This window comes from Eptesicus fuscus, chromosome 1 (genome assembly GCF_027574615.1).
Source record: "Eptesicus fuscus isolate TK198812 chromosome 1, DD_ASM_mEF_20220401, whole genome shotgun sequence".
Classification (NCBI taxonomy): Eukaryota; Metazoa; Chordata; class Mammalia; order Chiroptera; family Vespertilionidae; genus Eptesicus; species Eptesicus fuscus.
Window position 1 is genome coordinate 12,531,749 of NC_072473.1, and position 19,885 is coordinate 12,551,633.

A 19,885-nucleotide genomic window follows, 5' to 3' on the forward strand; every position below is an offset into this window, starting at 1 on the left:
GTATATATATATAACATATAGAGCAAGTAAAAACAACAGCCTATTTATTGGATATTTTACTTTTCAAAGATTTTCTTCATGACATGTAGAAACAGTGTTAGAGCTATTAATGCTTCAGTTTCAGTGCTAATGCTGAAATGGAATTTTTTTTTAATTCTAAAGAAATGTTTGAAAATGCAGCATTCACAGCATTGAAAATCTGGAGGACTGATTCTGCAAAGAGTTTGAATAGACATGACAAGAGGAGACCTTCCTAAAACCTTCCCCCGTCCCCGCATTGGGCAGAATATATTGACCTACCTCAACTCACCCAAATTCCCTCTGTAAAAGTGTAATTCTGCTCCATGAATTGGAATCTTAGGTGATCATTTAAAAAGTTGTTTTCAGCCCTAACTGGTTTGGCTCAGTGGATAGAGCGTCGGCCTGCGGATTCATGGGTCCCAGGTTCGATTTCGGTCAAGGGCATGTACCTTGGTTGCGGGCACATCCCCAGTAGGAGGTGTGCAGGAGGCAACTGATTGATGTTTCTCTCTCATCGATGTTTCTAACTCTCTATCCGTCTCCCTTCCTTTCTGTAAAAAATCAATAAAATATATTAAAAAATAAAAATAAAAAAATAAAAAGTTGTTTGCATACCTTGAAAGGAAACCATTGAATAAATACTGCCTTTTTTGGCTCATTAATAATTTTATCATGTCTAATTCATCCTTAGACTTTCAAAGAGCTTAGCAAAATATACTGTTTCAGTATATATAATAAAAAGCCATAAGGTTGGCACATTTCCTGAAGAATACATAGTAATTGTGAAATTTAACTAGGCAAGGAGGGAAGTGAAGAAGACATATGGTGACTGAGAGGTGAAGGTGGGAAGATGTGTGATTAGAGGAAGGATCCTTGGACTTGGAGTGCTGTAGGGGTATGCACAAAATATAGACGGTGGTAGTAGAAAAATTGGATACTGGAAGAGATTATAGGCTTTGAAGATGACAAGATTAAGCATATGACTACAAGAATGCTTAAAGGAGAACCCCTCTGGAAAATGTGAGGGTTAGAAGCTGAATATTGAAGTCACCAAGAATTAAGGCAGAAGTGGTAGTGAGTGCCTGAGTTTGAACCCTGGTACAATATACTTACCAGCTGTGTCCTTGGGCAAGTTACATAACCTGTCTCAGTTTCTTCATCTAGTAGAATAAGGATAATGATAGTATATTTTTCATAATTATGAGGATTAAACAATTATTTGTAAAACATTTAGATAGTATGTAACCTATGATAAATGATATATAAGTGTTAGTATTATTATAATGAGTGTCATAATCATCATTGTTATTATCCAGTCCTGTGTGAACTTTTGCTGTATACTCATTCAAAATGTATTAAGCAACTATTGCAAGCCACGCATTATGCTAGGTATTCTTTTTAAACTTTTATGTATTTTTTGGATCTTTTGTGCTTCAGGATTTTAAGTTGATCAAAAATAATGCACTGCAGCCTCACCAAAAATTATCCTTGAAGTCTATGCCATGAGTTCTGCTTACTAAGTAAAATGTTGTGTAATAAGAATACAAACTTAGAGGGAAATGGGACAGGCCAAAGCACTGAATACTTGGATCTGGAAACTAGAATTACTTATTCACAATTCAAAAAGACGAGATGCTTGGGACAGACCCAGATATAAGAGAATCTAGATATATTGCTGAAGCATGGTGGTGTCAAAATGTATGGCATTAGGAGTCAGGAGGCAGTGAAGATAGGAAGTTAGCATTGTGGTGTTCCAACATGAAACAATGGGTTCATGTCCTGGCAGGGAAGGTTAAACACAAAGGACTACTACCTTGGAGATTGACTATCAATATATAGACCCATGGGCATTGGAGAATAAGATAGAGATCCAGTTACTGAAAATAAAGTAAAATCACTAAAATAATGATCCTCTTTGTAAAGGACCACCCTCAAAGTCTGGGCCTCCTAAGAGAGCAAACCTACGCTAGTCTTTATTGTTTACAAAACTTAGCTTATGTTTGAATTATCACCTGGCCAATTGCCACAGGCAGTTTCACCTTCTGGCTCAAAACACACACATTTTTCATCTACACAAATGCCAACCATAATGTTGCATATGAGTGAGTGTGTTTTGCAGACTGTAGCTAAAAATCAGTGTAAGTTTAAGCAGACATGGGGAAGAAAAACAATGTGATGTGAATTTTGTTCTCTGTGTTTAGGCAAGCTACGACCTATATCTATGCCAGTGGAATATAATTGGGTGGGGGACTATGAAGATCCAAATAAGATGAAGAGAGATAGTAGAAGAGGTAAGTGTTCTAGAATTTCAGTGTAGGTTGAGTTGTTGGAACAAAAAGCAAATTTAAATGTTTTTAAATAGGATGTTATGGCTTCAGTAGAAAACTTTTCATTCTTTCATTGACTCAGTGGTACACCCAAACCAATTCAGACCACCATTTGACAATCTTGATCTGTTATTAAGTAGATATCTTCTGTGAATGCCTCCTAAGGGATTCAGGGTAGATAAGCACAGTGTAAAAATTAATATCATTGTTATTTGAAAGTTAATATTTGGAAAACAAGGTCAGAAGTGTGAAACTGCATAAAAGTTCATTAAATAGAGTTTGTGATCAGTCCCCATTGGTCCGCAATGAAACCTCACCACTTTTATATTAATACAGCCTTAAAATGAGCAGTGAAGCACGTGGATAAAAGCTAATGGAAACTCGGCCAGTGACTCTAATGAAAATTATATAGAAATGGGAAAAAAACTGCTTTGCTTTTTTTTCTCTTCTGTTTGCTGTTCAGGGTTATCTTCTTACTTGGGGGTGGGCTACACTTGAAGTATCTACCAAAAGTAAGTTTTTATGTTCACTTATCCTGCTATTGAGTTGGGTAGTGAAGAGAACAACAGAAAATCTCACTGGTAAGTGGGATTCGACCAAGTATATGTATGGTGGGCCCAGTGGATCATGTTGCTACTTCCACTTTCTGAAATCGAGAGCCATTAAGTTGTAGATGAAAAAGAATACAAGTCCAAACAAAGCAAAAATGATTTGCCTAAGCTCACTGAGCTTTCATCACAATATGTTTAACCCATTTGTCTGTTATTTCTAGCCAATGTACAGAATTTATTTCATTACTACGCAGCTGCACAGACCACACAGGGATAAGCAAGCATGAATACCTGCTTCATTAGTCTTCTGAACACTTGTTTTATGGAGCAGGCATTTCTGAAAATGGGACAGGGACATTGACAAATTTCTCTACATCTATATACTCATTCCATTTTCTAAACTTCAGTTTCTAACCTAATTTGTTTTATGGAAGTAATCAAGAAAAACATAAAAAGAGAAATGCTTATCATATGCCATCTCTGGGTCACTCTTTTGGAACTTCATATGATAGTGACAACTTGGGGGGTAAAAAGCCTTATGAAGTACTAAATGCTGGCTATCAATTTAAGCATAGATTTTTATAAGCTAAGTTTCCTGACTATTTGGTTCTTAATGTGGGCTTTAACTTCTCTGAGGATGCTACCTAGCCTGCCATAGGTTGGTGTTTGTCGTCAGCTTTTAGCACAATTCCCTGGGGGAGCTTGTTAAAATATGTATGAGGCACACACCCAGAACTTCTGATTCAGGTTCTGCAGGTGCTTCTGATCTAGTTGGTCCAGAGATGAAAGTTGGAGATATAATAGATAGGCTATTTCTTATTGTCCTATGATCCCAAATAATTAAGGTTTTCTATATTTCCACTACATAGGTATTTTATAAATTAAATCAAGTTACATTTCTGAAATGAAGTCTAATAGCACAATTAGGAAAGAATGATAAATTTGGAATATTTGCATATTTATATTAGTGTATTTATCTCTTTTTATATAGAAAACTCTCTACTCCGATATATGAGCAATGAAAAAATTGCTCAAGAAGAATACATGTTTCAGAGAAACAGCAAAAAAGACACAGGGAAGAAGTCTAAAAAGAAGAGTGATAAGAGTAATAGCCCGACCCACTATTCATTGCTACCTAGTTTGCAAATGGATACATTGAGACAAGACATCATGGGCACCCCTGTGCCAGAGGCCACACTGTACCACGTAAGTAATATTTCAGACTGTATAAAACAGCTTTTATTCGGAGATTCTTTTGGCTAAATTCCAAATGATTTATTTTTATCCTCTTGCTAGATTTTCACAAAAGATCTTAAGTTTAGAGTGTAAGCCCTTAAAGAAAACACAGTGGCTTATTGACTTGTTCTTCAGTTCATATGTTCAATGAGTTCATATGTTGTAGCGAGTTAGAATTTTAATGAAATAACATAATATGCACAGAATTGATAGACAGTAATCATTAGCTGATTAAGCATCACTGTAATAATGTACAGTAAATAGTTGGCTGCAGAATTCAACATTGAAGATAGAATTTTTAATATATTTGTGATTTTATTTAAAAATGAGCACCTGCTAGACCTGCAGCATAGTGCTCAAGGTAAAAATGGGAAGACATAGCGCATCGTTATATGGAGAGAAAGACTCCAAGAGTCTCAAAGTAATTTGACTATTGTAATGGGTGGGTACAAGCAGTATAGGAGGAATATGGGAGAAGAAGGGCCTTGCCTTCTAAGGAAGTGAGAAAACGCTTTACAATAGGGAGCATTTGGATGATGGGTGAAAGATGTGTAGCAGTATTGTGGGAAGGCATATGGAGTTGTGCCACAAATGTATGCAAATATGGTATATCCTAGGGACTTCATATGGCTAAGAATTAGTGGTTCATTAAAAACTGAGGTGAAAGCATGTGAGGTAGGGGCAGTAGATGAGCCTAGAGATGTAGGCCAGCTTAGATCAGGAATTTAATGATAAAGCACTTAGGCTCTTTCCAGCAGTGATAAAGAGCTATTGCAGAATTTTCAGCTGGGGACTTGCATGATGAGATTGGCCTGTTTATCTATATGGTGCAGAGCATTGATCAAGAGTATGAGGCCAAAGGCATGGTCATTAAGCCAGACCAGAGGATGAAGAGAAACTAGGACAATGGCAATGTAGAGGCTGAGAATATTGTTAACCAGAACATTAAATCACAAAATCAACCCATTTTATATCACTTTGGTTAAAAGAGAGTTTGTTATGCCAATTGAACTATAGCTCCTTATTAGGAGTCCTTGAAAAACATAAACTACACTTTTTAAGTAATTTGAACAACTGTGTTTAATGCTCAGTGTATCAAAAATTTTTAATCTGGCACTGCTGTAGAAGGCATACCACTTAGGTATACAAAGTGTGAAAGATTTAATAACATACTTGAGTTGCTTTTCTGAGTAAATTTTTTAAAATCATCTACTTATTCTGTAGCTCTCATAAAACTAAAGTGTGGAAAAATATTTTTGTTTATTTGGGTTAAAGTAGGAGTCTATTTCACATTCCTACGTGCTCATTCTCTAACCTCCCCTATCCCCAGTTACATACCCCCAAGCCTCTTCCTCTCAAAGAGAATAGTGCCCGTATCAAAACCTGCTCCTTTGAATGACAAATCCAATTATTTTTCCACAGATATTTGCAATCAGTCTGAAATCAATATTTGTAGCTGTATGAAAAGGGACACTTTTGCTATCACTAGTCAGAAATGCTATCTGAACACTTAGTTCCCTCTAAAATCGGGTGTTCCTGTCACAAGTAATAGCCTGGGCGAAATCTAAAGATAAGAGGCAGTTAGCCTGTTTGAAAGGGAAGTTGGTAGTGAGAGATGGGTCTGGAGAGGGAAAAAGAGGCCACTTTCCCCAGAATGTATAAACTATTAAAGTTTGTATTTATCCCAAGAGGAGTGTTAAACCATTGAAGGTGCACCTACCTCCCTGTCATGCACATCTGAACAAGAGTATTCTGTGTGAGGAAGAAAAGAGAGATGAGTCTTGTGGATTTTGAGTTATTAAATTACTAGAGGCCCGGTGCACGAAATTCGTGCACGAAGGGGGGTTGTCCCTCAGCCCAGCCTGTACCCTCTCCAATATGGGACCCCTCGAGGGATGTCCAACTGCCCGTTTAGGCCCGATCCCACCGGGATCCCTCTCACAATCCAGGACTGCTAGCTCCCAACTGCTTGCCTGCCTGCCTTCCTGATTGCCCCTAACCACTTCTGCCTGCCAGCCTGATCACCCCCTAACCACTCCGCTGCCAGCCTGTTTGCCCCCAACTTCCCTCCTCTGCCGGCCTGGTCACCCCTAACTGCCCTCTCCTGCAGGGTTGATCACCTCCAACTGCCCTCCCTTGCAGGCCTGGTCCCTCTCAACTGCCCTCCCTTGCAGGCCGGGTGCCTCCCAACTGCCCTCTCCTGCTGGCCATCTTGTGGTGGCCATCTTGTGTCCACATGGGGGCGGGATCTTTACCACATGGGGGCAGCTATATTGTGTATTGCAGTGATGATCAATCTGCATATTACTCTTTTATTAGATAGGATAGAGGCCTGGTACAGGGGTGGGGGCCAGCTGGTTTTCCCTGAAGGGTGTCCCGGATCAGGTGGGGGTTCCCTTGGGGCGTGGGGCGGCCTGAGCGAGGGGCCTGTGGTGGTTTGCAGGCCGGCCACGCCCCCTGGCAACCCAAGCAGAGGCCCTGGTATCTGGAATTTATTTTCCTTCTACAATTGAAACTTTGTAGCCTGGAGCGAAGCCAAGCCTGGGGCTCCCTCCGAGGCCAGCAGCCATTTCTGTTGGGGTGATAATTGAAACTTTGTTGCCTTAAGCGGGTGGGCCCAGCCAGGGTGTGTGGAAAGCTTTGCTTCCCCTGTTGCCGGCGGCAGCCCTGGCCTGCTCTCTCAAGCTCCATCCTGCCGCCATTTGTTTGAATTTGTTTACTTTCTATAATTGAAACTTTGTAGCTTGAGTGGAGGCTTAGGCCTGGCAAGGGCAGGCGGAAAGCTTTGCTTCCTCTGTTACCTAGGAAACCTTGCTCTCTGTGGCTGTAGCCATCTTGGTTTGGGTTAATTTGCATACTCGCTCTGATTGGATGGTGGGCATGGCTTGTGGGTGTGTCGGAGGTATGGTCAATTTGCATATTTGTCTATTATTATGTAGGATGAAAGATAGTAAAAGGTGAGTCAAACTGGTAATCAGAAAGATTGGGAGTATTGTCTATTAGTATAAATTGTTATAACCTTCCTGAAGAGCATTATACATTACACATATCAAGAACCTCAAAAGGTAACTTCACTTCTACAGTTTTATTCCTGGAAAGAAATCATAGTATCTACTTTTGCCTCCTACTTTAATTAATGTGTCCCAAATCTATAATGTGGTAATTCTGAGATATTTATCCGAACTGATTTTTGACAGAGGGACAGCGCAGAGCAAGGACTATTATTAACGATGTGTGATGTCCTCCCATATAACACTGACCCGCTAATCCCAGAGCAGAAGGCTGGACATTTTCTAACTCTATTCTCTGGTTTAAAAGAAGCTAAAAAATGATTAGCCCCAAAGTGCATGTTAGATGCCTATAATGAGCGTTCAAAAAGAGAATGTTCTTTTGTGGGGTTTTTACTAGACTCTCAGTTCCCTTGGGGACCTTACCTTCACTTGTTTAGTACTTTCCAAGTTTTCAAGGGAGTTTCCATATTTGTTTTGTCTTTTGAATCTCACAAGAACCGTATTTGCAAATGACAAATGCAAAGGGGTTAAGTTATTTACCCAAAGCTGTGTTGCAAAAAAAAAAAAAAAAAAAAAGTGTAAGAGTAAGGACTATAACCCACGTCACCTACCCCAGTGATCTTTCCACACTCTACCCTGGAACAATATGCATGGTAGGCATTCCAAACACAAATGAATTTGTGCTTTAGTGACTGAGTGAAGTTTGAAAAAGTATGACTTTAGCCCTAGCCAGTTTGGCTCAGTGGATAGAGCGTCAGCCTGTGGAGCAAAGGGTCCCGAGATTGATTCTGGTCAAGGCTCCTCCCCAGCCCAGGCCCTGGTCATGGTGTATGTAGGAGGAAACCAATTGATGTGTTTCTCTCACATTGATGTTTCTTTCTGTCTTTCCCTCTCTCTTCCTCTCTCTCTAAAAAGATCAATGGAAAAATATCCTGGGTGAGGATTAACAAGATATAAAAAATTAAAAGTATGACTTTAAGAAACATGAGCCTTCATAGGTTTATTTTAATAACATCTTCAGTACCTAGATTGATTTCTACCCAGTTTTTATGAAGTTTTGAAAAACAAACAGAGCTGCTGCTGTTATGAAGCACAAGTAGTTATTCAGCATCTATTGCTGAGACTAGAGTATTATAGTGAAAATTTCCTTGACCTTAGAAGCCAAACAACGTACACTTAAATGATTGCTTCTTGTATTTCACAGGAATTCTTATTTTTTATCTGTTTATACATGCTTATTTAAAAGTGAAAAGACTTTTTCTTATGTTAAATTTTCTGAAGCACAAGGTCACTATCATCAATATGTAATCCAGTTACCTTCGTGATGAATAACTAATCTTTATTCTTACCAGTTATTTCTTTGGATAACTCTGCCATTTTTAATAGAATAGGACTTAAATAGAAGAGAACAATTAAGATTGAGTACTGAGTTTCACTGTGGTAATAATAGCTCCATGTGGTCTGAGTTCAAATGATTTCAAATTTAGTTTAATTTAATAGCAGGATTATATCAGCATTAAATATCCTTGAACAATTTATGAAAGGTGTGTGTGTGTGTGTGGCGTTCCTTATAAACAGACCTAGATCTGTGTTCGGCAAACTGCGGCTCGCGAGCCACATGCGGCTCTTTGGCCCCTTGAGTGTGGCTCTTCCACAAAATACCACGGCCTAGGTGAGTCTATTTTGAAGAAGTGGCGTTAGAAGAAGTTTAAGTTTAAAAAATTTGGCTCTCAAAAGAAATTTCAATTGTTGTACTGTTGATATTTAGCTCTGTTGACTAATGAGTTTGCCGACCACTGACCTCGATTATAATCCTCATTGGTCTGTTTTGGAAAGCAATCCCATAAAAATATACAAAGCAATGGAAATACAGTTTGGCTTTAGTGTTTGACTCATTCCTCTTAACAATTAGAGCAGAAATGTTCATATAATAATGAAGAGGATTTAGAAGTTTATGATATTATCAAATATATAATTTCATTTTATTAATTCTATATATTTGTAATTCCAGGATTTTTTCCCCTTAAACTTACTTAAAAGTGAATCCTTCACTGTGCTCTAATTATCCTGGTCACCCACCAGTTTTTGCCACTTCTTTCCTTTGGACATGCTATTCCCTCTACTGAGAATTCTGTTACCCCTTCATTCCCCCTAGCCTGATTTCTATCTAATCCTACAATTGCAGAGACTTGCCCTGATCACTACCCCCTAAACTAAAGCAATTTCTCCTGGTATAATCTAAGGATGAGTACGTGATTGAATGAGTGAGTGAATATGGTGGGAATTTCAATGTCTTTCTCAGTGTATGTCAGTTGAGGTCCTCAGCCTGCAAACAGAGCCACTTCCATGTCCTAGGTTAACCTTGCCCAGTTAAAACAGGCCTTCAATTGAAGTGTATTCATAGTCGGAATTGCCAGGAACTTATGATCATAGGCTCCTGTCCCATGTGCCTGGGGAGAGCCCTAGGGCTCTGAATGTCTTAGCATGTTTGTCTAGTTCATATGACTAAATTCTGCTTTGTTTTATTGAATAATATTCCATTTCACTCCTATTGGAACCCTGCTCTTATTGGTCTCTCCTCCAAGGAGCATCTAGCTGATTTATTGCTACAGATGACAGACAGTGTAGAGCCTATCTCTGGCCACCCATCTTTTGAAAAGAGTATTGGAAGCACTTATTAACTTACACTCACCATGTTGGGCTCCCTATCAAAGCCGGTCCCAGTCTGCACCTTTGATCAGGGTGATTTACAAGGCTCCTCTGTCCCACAGATGCCACCAGTGCAACAGGATTGACTCCCTTCAGCCCCTGCCCTATCCCCTCCACTCCAGCTCAGAGCTGCAATTCCAGCTACTTCTTACTTTCTTCCTATCATTGCCTTCTCATTATGGAGGTCACAATGTGTCTATCCGCCAGATATTATGTTACGGTATTTTTCAAATGAGTATAACTTTATTTTGCATACTCACAGATTCTCTGTCTGAAAATGTGGGCGTTGTTAGCTGCAGGGCCCGCCCTTTTCTGACCTGAAAGCACATGAAGAAAAGGTAGACAGCAGTGTGTGTGGGGGGGAGGTGAGGGGGGGTGTATGTGTGTATGTAATTCAGATGTTGTGGTGAAAGCCTTGAGATGAAGAATTATTAGATCCAGCACCTTTTTTTTAATATTTTATTGATTTTTTTACAGAGAGGAAGAGAGAGGGATAGAGAGTTAGAAACATCGATGAGAGAGAAACATCGATCAGCTGCCTCTTGCACACCCCCCACTGGGGATGTGCCTGCAACTAAGGTACATGCCCTTGACCGGAATCGAACCCGGGACCCCTCAGTCCGCAGGCTGGCGCTCTATCCACTGAGCCAAACCGGTTTTGGCTCCAGCACCTTTTTTCTACTATAATATACACATGACAACTTGCTTTCACATTAAAGCTGCTAAACTAAATTGATAAGCAAAATAATTTATTTTAAATCTATATGATGAGATGCCAGAATAAGTAAATTTTGATTATGAATTCTGGCAAGATGCAAGTGTACTTTCATAAACTGAATAATGTGACTTTAGATGGCTTAATTTAAACAGATTTTGAGTAGGTGTTTAAAAATCTGGATAATTCTTTTCATAACATTTTAGCATTTGTGAGGCTTGTCTTAGATATTTAGGATATAACTGCAGAAATTCAGTTATTTTACTTCTGATAAGTACTTTTAGCCATTTTTATCAACTTGTGGAGGGATTTTGGGTGGAGCTCCTGGAAGAAGGAAGGGGAAAGTTGTTTAAAGACATTTTATTTGTTAATTTATCAAGTAAATAAACATTATAAAACAGATACTATTCTAAGTAATTTACAAATTTTAACTCATTTAATCCTTATAATAGCCCTATATAAAAAAGTGCTAGTTCTATACCCATTTTAAAAATTAGGAAGCTGAAGTACATAGTTTAACTAAATAGTAAGTGGTAGAGCTGGGATTTGAACATTGGCTGTCTGCCTTCTGGTCAGCATACTATATTGCTCCTCAAAACATAGCATAATTTATAGAAACTCAACAATGATTCTAGTAGTCTCAACCATGTGTAAAGCCCAGTCTACATGTAAAATGTATATTAACTAATAATAATATTGCCACTGTCACTGTTAATAATGGCCAACATTTACAAATTGTGTACTAAGTTTCTATGATAAGAACTTACATACATTATCTCATTGAATGTTCAAATGTGAGGTTGCTACTATAATATTTATTTTGCAGAACTGAAACAGAGTTTACCTTACTCATGGTCACACAGCTCGAAAGTAGCATACTTGAAAGATGAGTCTAAGCAATCTGGCTCCAAAATTCACATTTTTAGATGAATAAAGCCATTTTTGTTCTTAAGGATTTTACCATCTATTTGAGAAGACAAGGCCATTACTATCACAAAGATGAAAAATATGTTACATTTTCAGCATATAAGCATTTGTATTTCAGTTTATCTGCAGTGATAAACTTCAGTTTGTCTAATAGCTACCTTAGATGCATTGTTTCAGCATAATGAGACTAAAACAAAAGAGTAGTTAATCTTAGTGGTAGAAAGCCATCTCTTAGCTAACAGTTGTTTATAGCAACCACTTTCTCCATATTTTGACTATATTAACCTAGATGACAGTCATAGAACAGTGTGATTTGATCTTTCTCCTCACCACTGAGCATATAGATGTTAGACATCTATTCTAAATATTATTGTATTCATATTTGTACATATTCCCTCTGATTTCTATGGGTGACTTGATTCATTCTAGAGTGATAATGTCAACGTCACAGTAGCACTGGCAACGCCCTATATGGGGATACCCTGGACTGTGAAAAGTGTTTCCCACTGGGCCACTTCACTAGAGCAGTGATTCTCAAAGTAAGGGTTGTCTGGGGCTAAAGGCTCCTGGTGGCTGAGTCTTGATACAGAAATGGCAGTCCTTACTTTGATTCTTATAGAAAAACTAGAGGCCCAGTGCATGATTGAATCATGCACGTGTAGGGTGCCCTACACGCTTTCGCTTTCGATCACAGGGGAGCTGGGTGCCTGTCTGCTGGTGCACCAGGCGCCGGAGGCTTCTGAAAGGCCTGCTGCCTGAGTGGATAGGCACCCAGCTCCCACGCTTTTGCTTTTGATCACGGGGAGCTGGGTCCCTGTCTGCTGGTGCACCAGGCCTTTCAGAAGCCTCCGGCGTGGCGGAGGCTTCTGAAAGGCCTGGTGCCTGAGTGGACAGGCACCCAGCTCCCACGCTTTCGCTTTTGATCGCTGGTGCACCAAGCCTTTCAGAAGCCTCTGGCATGGCAGAGGCTTCTGAAAGGCCTGGTGCCTGAGCGGACAGGCACCCAGCTCCCACACTTTTGCTTTCGATTACGGGGGAGCTGAGTGCCTGCTGCCTGAGCGGACAGGCACTCAGCTCCCCCGCTTTTGATGGTCCACGCCGCGGGACGTCAGCTCGCTGCCCCAGAGGCACCTTCTGTGCAGCAGCACAGACATGGCGCAGACACTGAGCTCGTGCCGCTGCTGGTGACGCAGCTCAGCGTCCCGCCGGCCCAATCAGCTACCCCGGCCACCCCGAGTCCCGCCCCCCCCCCCGCGCCTCCTGGCCAATCGTGGGCATAGCGAAGGTACGGTCAATTTGCATATTTGTCTATTATTAGATAGGATATCACATAATTTCATACACTTTCTTTTTTACTTGTGATTAGCTAATTCTTAATAGTAGCCTACTAAATTATTTTAAAGAGTTACAAATTGAATAATCATAAAATAATGCATTACTGGAATTTACTGAATATTCTAATTCACTGTTTTTCCATGAAGTCTGGCATCCATGCAACTGACAATGCAGTTGTGTTCCTGTTGCACCAGCACAAGAGTAAATGGTTTGGATTCCCACGGTTTTCACGGTTTTCAGGAAGAATGTTCTGGAATTTCTTTAGTTTCTTCCTAATCACAATAGCAATAACAACCAAAACAACCTGTAAAAATATTTCACCTGCCAGAAGACCCTGAAAAGTAGATGAAGTAGGCAGGCAGGATAGGGACCTTCAGATCTTAAGAACAACCTATCAGTGAGTTTCCGGGGGGCGGGGGGGCGGGGTTCTTGCCTACTATATACATTGGCCCAGGTGCTAGAGAAGCCTGACACCTTAAAATATCAATAGGCACAAACAAAATAGAGTCCCAAGAAAAGCCTACTATCTTTAGCCAACGGACCAAGAAAAGGATGACCTGACAGGACAGACACCTTTTACCAATACCTGCCTGTTCTCAAGGTGAAACCATGAAAAAGTCATGTTCCTCCCCCACCACAAAAGGTGTAGAAAAGGTCCATTCACTAAGAAGAGATGATAATCTTAAATGTATGTGCACCAAACAACAAAGATGCAAAATGCTGGAAGCAAAGTCCAAAAGAACTAAAAGGAGAAATTGACAGATCTACAATTATAGTTGGGGATTTTAGCCCTCTCTCAGTAATTGATGGAGCCCCTAAACAAAAACTCAACAAGGATATAGAAGTAGTGAAGAACCACTCTCTACCCACAAATGGTATCTAACTCCCAACAATAGCAGAATACATATTCTCTAATAATAATGTAATCAAACTAGAAATCAATAACAAATAGCAAGTAAGTCTCCAACCATTTGTAAATTGAAGAACACACTTCTAACTAATCCATAGATAAAGAGGATATATCAAGGAAAACTGAACTGAATGAAGATGAAAATACAACATATGCTTAGTAGAAAATTTATACCACTAAATGCTTATATCAGAAAAGGAGGAAGGTATCAAATCAATAATCTAAGCTCCCACCTGGGTGGGAGGCAGGGGTGGGCTAGAAGAGGTCAACGGGGGTAAAAGGGAGCAATGATAATACTTTCAACAATAAAGATTTTTAATGAAAGAAATAAATTAGAAAAAGAACAAAAACGGTCAGCAAGCAGAAGGAAGACAATAAAGAGCAGAAATCAATGAAATATGAAAATAAAAACAATGGAGAAAAATCAAACCAAAAGCTGTGGATTTTTTGAAAATCAAAAAAGATATTGATAAATCCCTAGCAAGACTGACAAAGGAAAAAAAGAAGACTCAAATTACAAGTATCAGGCATAAAAGAGGCGTTATCACTACAAACCCCATAGATGTTAAAAGAATAATAAGTAAATACTAAGAACAATTCTGTGCACATAAGTTTTTTTAATATATTTTTATTGATTTCAGAGAGGGAGAGGGAGAGATAGAGATAGAAACATTGATGATGAGAGAGAATCATTGATTGGCACACCCCACACTGGGGATTGAGCCCGCAATCCGGGCATGTGTCCTTGACTGGAATCGAACCCAGACCCTTCAGTCCACAGGCTGATGCTCTATCCACTGAGCCAAACTGGCAAGGGCTGTGCACATAAGTTTAACAGTTTAAATATAAAAACAATTCCTCAAAATCCACAATCTACCAAAATTCTCTGAAGGTCAAGTAGATTATCTGAGTAGTCCTATAACATTAAAGGAATTTAATCATTAAGAGACTTCTAAAAAATAAGTATAGAAATACTGAAAAAAGAAGCAAACCTATAGTACCAATACTGTTGTATTGTTTGAGTGCAGAAGTAATGCATTTGGCTTTTATTATTTTGTTCTGTGGTGCTTTTAAAGTGTTGGCAGCCTGAAAAATATTTGATGTATAGGACTTGTGACTTAATGGAACTCCTAAGAGACTGATTAAATTCATAAGTTGTATTAATTGTGAAAATATTGTTTCAACATTTGAAAACGTGTTTTATAACTTTTTGAAGTTTAATAAATTAAGTATTATATAAACAAAATAAAAATATTCACTAATACACTGTCACTTTTGTGAGAGATTTCTGCTCACACTGTATATAACAGATTATTGATAAACTGAAGCCAGTCCTTTCCATTTCATGTTTGAACAAATGTGTCTCATTCTGCTAGTTTCTGTTCAAATAATGGCTGCCAGGAAGCAAAACACAAAATCTGGCTTCATTAGTGAGGCATCATGCAAAACAGGACACAAAAGAATTGAATTAGGAAATTATTCAGTTGAAATTTATTAAATTTAAATCCTTTTACAAATTCCTTGTTGCCTTTGAGAAAATCAAATTAAACAGGTTCTGATGAGAGGCCTTTGCTTGGTTGATAAGGTCAATAATTACAAACTATTTGGGGACATACCTGCACTAACCAGAGAGATTAAAGAAGCACCCCACCCCCATTCTCTATCCTGTTGTAGACCTGTATCTCCCAGCTTTATAGCCTCAGAAAACATCCTCAAATGTTGTTGGAAATAGGCCCTATTTTGCTCCTATATAATCACTCTACCCATATTACCTCACCAAAACTTATTTAATGAAACATCTCAAGTTTAATAAAACTCCAGGTAAAATTAATTTACCACCAGAACTCTTTAAAGCCTCTTCTCATTGAAAGACCATAACCTATGTCAAATTATTTTCTTCACTCAAACTCCTAATATATATTACTCCCTTGACAGCATCCTTTAATTTCACAAGACTATAATCCTAATGATTGGTTGTATATATCCAAATCTCATCCAAAGATTACTCTTAGTAAACTACATGCCTGGGTCTCTTAGCCCAGATCTCATATGAGAATGAAGTTTAAGTCACAAATATTGACTACATTCTAGTTTCTTGAAGATAAATTTTCCAATAACAATGTTAAATTGTTTGAGCCTTCCTATACTCTTCATTGGTTTTTGGCTCAGACAGCAACTAGCAGTGGCCACAGTGTATGAGCTCAACCTAAAGTCTCAATTCTAAGTGATGTTGCTAAATTTGTTTCTTAACTTCACAAGTATCAGGCTAAGCCAAGAACAGAATCCTAAGTCTGGAACCCAAAATAATATGGAATGTTGAGAAATAGATCAGTGTTTCAATCCCTATTGTTTAAATGCAAATGATTTTAGGTTAATTAGATGCAAGCTTTCCTGCCATAGGAAACAGGAGAATAAGTTATTTTCTCATATATTATTTTATTATCGTAACTTTGGCATGGCCTGAAGAGACAGTGGTTGTTGTATCTAACTATGTCCAGGTAAAAAGGCTGAACATTAAAGAGAAATGTCTTTTCTAAGATTCTTCTCTAAGATGGCCAAGAATAATGTTGTAGTTTTAGAACACGGGCTTTAAGTCAGCTCTATGTACCTAGACACATTTCTGAACCTGCTTTTCATGAGTAAAAAGAAGATAATAATTCTTACTTCACCTGACTATTTCAGAATTAAATCATACACTGTGTATAAAGTTTTTCCATAATGCTGGGCACATAGTAACTATTCTTAACACCATATAGAAAAAAATTAGCCCTAGCCGGTTGCTCAGTGGATAGAGCATCGGCCTGTGGACTAAAGGGTCCCAGATTTGATTCCGGTCAAGGGCACATGCCCGGATTGCAGGATCGATCCCCGGGAGTGGCGGTGGGGGGGGGGGGCGCATGCAGGAGGCAGCCTATTACTGGTTCTCTCTCATCATGGATGTGTCTACCTCTCTCTCCCTCTCCCTTCCTCTCTGAAATCAATAAAAATATACTTTAAAAAAACAAAGAAAATAAATTAATGTGTGTGCATGAAAAGAAATTTACTTCTTGTGAGCAAATGAGGGTGCCTTCTAGGACTAAAACGTGTGTCATCATTGGGTATTAATGAGAATATCGGTTTCAGTTCAATCAGGGAAACAGAAGCACTAAGTGATATGGAATAAAGGACTAGTTATTAATCAATTGAGGAGCTAGTGAAGGTTCCTCAGCAAAGCTGGTGGTCATGAAGAAATTTGGTTATGAAGCCAGAGAGAGCAAGACAAACTAGAACCATGAGCACAAACTGGGACCCTGCCTCCAACTTCAGTGACAAAGCTGGAGCCCTCCACCACAGAGTTTCACAGGCTTCTTGTTTAGGACTTAGAAGAGCTGAAGGAGTTGCAGACCCTGCTATTGACCCGTGCAAAAAAAAAAAAAAAAAAGGCAAGAAAAGTGACAATATGTGTGAGCTGCAGCAGTGACTGACACCATACACTGACCTTCAGAGCATAACACTGCTGCTTCACTTGTGTCCTCCAAAATTCACACAAAGTTATATTGTGGCCAACCCTAACTAGAACCATACAGGAAAGGGAATTCTGAGAAACAATTACAGCTTTGGTAAGTTGGCACAGTAAGAAATCACCACATTGAGGTTTCCCTTCTTGTGGGCACTACCACATAAAACCTGCTTTAAAATTATCTAGTGATGGTCTATGAGGATCAGTGATAAAGTGAAAAATTCTAAATTATAAATTTAGACTGGATTCAAGGTAAGCCTACCTGTATGAAGCTATTATCCCTATAGCCTATTTATTTAATTTCCCAAAGCATATATTGGAAAATATATCTTCAAGTTGTATTTTATCTTCAATCAAGAGATTGACTTAATATAAGTCAATAATTAGGATAAAATGTATAATTTACTTAAGAGGTTTCTACTGAATAAAACACATTAGAAAAATATTTCAAGAGTTTCTTTGCATACTCTAAGGAAGAATACCAGAAGACTATATGCCTAGACTATGTTACCTTAGCTAATTGCTGAATCTCCTTGACTTAGTTGTATTTTAGCATCATGTCCTTAATTTTTATCAGATAGCTGCTACAAAAAACAGCCATATGAAATCAACTTGTTTGCTATAAAAATATTTTCGAATATATTGTATTTTCTACTCCCTTGTGTCCCCCATATATCCTATATAATAAAAGGGTAATATGCAAATTGACCCTAATGGTGGGATGACCGGAACAACCAGTCGCTATGATGCGCACTTACCACCAGGGGGCAGACACTCAACATAGGTTCAGTGTGCTCCCACAGAGGGAACTTCACTCAGCCACAAGCCAGGCCACAGTCAGACATCCTCCAAGGGTTCCCGGGCTGCCAGAGGGATGCGGGGAGCGGGCCTAAGTGGCAGGTGGCATCACCCAAGGGGACCTGGACTGCAAGAGGGTGCAGGCCGGGCTGAGGGACCCCCTCAAGTGCACAAATTTTCATGCAGTGGGCCTCTAGTATTTTTTTTATAAAAGCTTTGGCACCCTGTTATGACAATGTATATAAAGTATCTGGTACAATGGCTGGCACTCTGGTAGTACACAAATATTCTTAGCATTCTTCCTCCAACCATACTACCAAAATGTCCTCACCAAGGGGCCGAGAACAAGCCAAACGTAAACTAGGTGCATTTGAGGCAACCAGTTCTGGAGAAGTGGCAGCATACATCAGGCCTGCAGAAATCTCATTTTTCATAACTTGAAGTGCTTTCTCTTGTGCAGTTTTCTCATTTGTAAGACGAGCATAGCACTACAGAGAAGACTAGGGGAAATGCCATCTAAAATGACAACATGATGATTTGATTTTTGCTGCAAACAGAAATTTAAAAATATATATATTCCCATCAAGTTATTTTTCCCCTTCTGTTAGATAAAATAAGTTTTGCTCTTCTAGTTTTAAAATCATTCCCTACTAGATGATTCAGTGTAGAAGAGAAGGAAGATTATGATTTATCTCTCAATTATTTTATTATAAAATGCATTTATGAATTTTGAAACTTTCTAAACTTAACTTTTAAATTTATCCAGTATTCTGAGAGATTTTCTGTTCAGAAAAAAATATCTCCAGATCAACAAAACTACAGCAAAACTTGCAGATGTAGAAATATTTGAAGTGGTTGTCTTAGATAACTATTTGTCTATTTTGTGTTTGTCTCCTATATAGTAGCAAAAATTTCAGAATAAGAGCTTGATATAAACATACTCTTAGCCGTAAAGGTATTTAGATAAAAGCTAGCATTCTTGGAATGAATTACATTGACATGGCAACAATTCCATGATGAGAAAATATGTAAAATATATCACAGCAACAAACTTAAAAAATAAAGGTAATCCCAAAAAAAAGCTGTTTTGTTTTGAATTCTTTTAAATAAAGCTATTAATTCAGTAGTCAGAAAAAATAAATAATTATGATTTAGTCATATGATTGCTGAGAAAATTAGCATGTAATATACAGTGACTCCATTTGAGATTCTTTTTTTTCTTTTTTTGTTTTTATTTTTGTTTTTAAATAAATCTTTATTGTTCAGATTATTACAGATGTTCCTCTCTTTTCCCCCCATAGCTCCCCTCCACCTGATTTCCCCCCTCCACCCCATGCCCTGTCCTCATCCATAGGTGTAAGATTTTTGTCCAATCTCTTCACGCACCCCTCACGCCCCCTTCCCCCCGAGAATTGTCAGTCCATTCCCTTTCTATGCCCCTGATTCTAATATATTCACCAGTTTATTCTGTTCATCAGATTTTTTATTCACTTGATTTTTAGATTCACTTGTTGATAGATATGTATTTGTTGTCACTTTGTTGTTCATAATTTTTATCTTTACCTTTTTCTTCTTCTTCTTCCTTTTCTTAAAGAATACCCTTCAGCATTTTATGTAATCCTGGTTTGGTGGTGATGAACTCCTTTAGCTTTTTCTTGTCTGTGAAGCTATTTATCTGACCTTCAATTCTAAATGATAGCTTTGCTGGGTAGAGTAATCTTCGTTGTAGGTTCTTGCTGTTCATCACTTTGAATATTTCTTGCCACTCCCTTCTGGCCTGCATAATTTCAGTTGAGAAATCAGCTGACAGTCGTATGGGTACTCCCTTGTAGGTAACTAACTGTTT

At 38.6% G+C, this 19,885-nt stretch overlaps 1 protein-coding gene across 4 annotated transcripts in view; it reads left to right on the forward strand.

The window, feature by feature from the left end:
• Positions 1-19,885, forward strand: part of CNKSR2 (connector enhancer of kinase suppressor of Ras 2) — a 245,805-nt gene that overhangs the window by 153,322 nt on the left and 72,598 nt on the right. For 2 of the 4 annotated variants that reach the window (XM_008154569.3, XM_028129718.2), the window contains 2 exons: positions 2,223-2,312; positions 3,891-4,105. In XM_008154569.3, the coding sequence (XP_008152791.1) occupies positions 2,223-2,312; positions 3,891-4,105 (305 nt within the window). The remainder of the gene's footprint in view (positions 1-2,222; positions 2,313-3,890; positions 4,106-19,885) is intronic. The other 2 variants (XM_008154570.3, XM_028129719.2) reach the window with 1 other exon arrangement.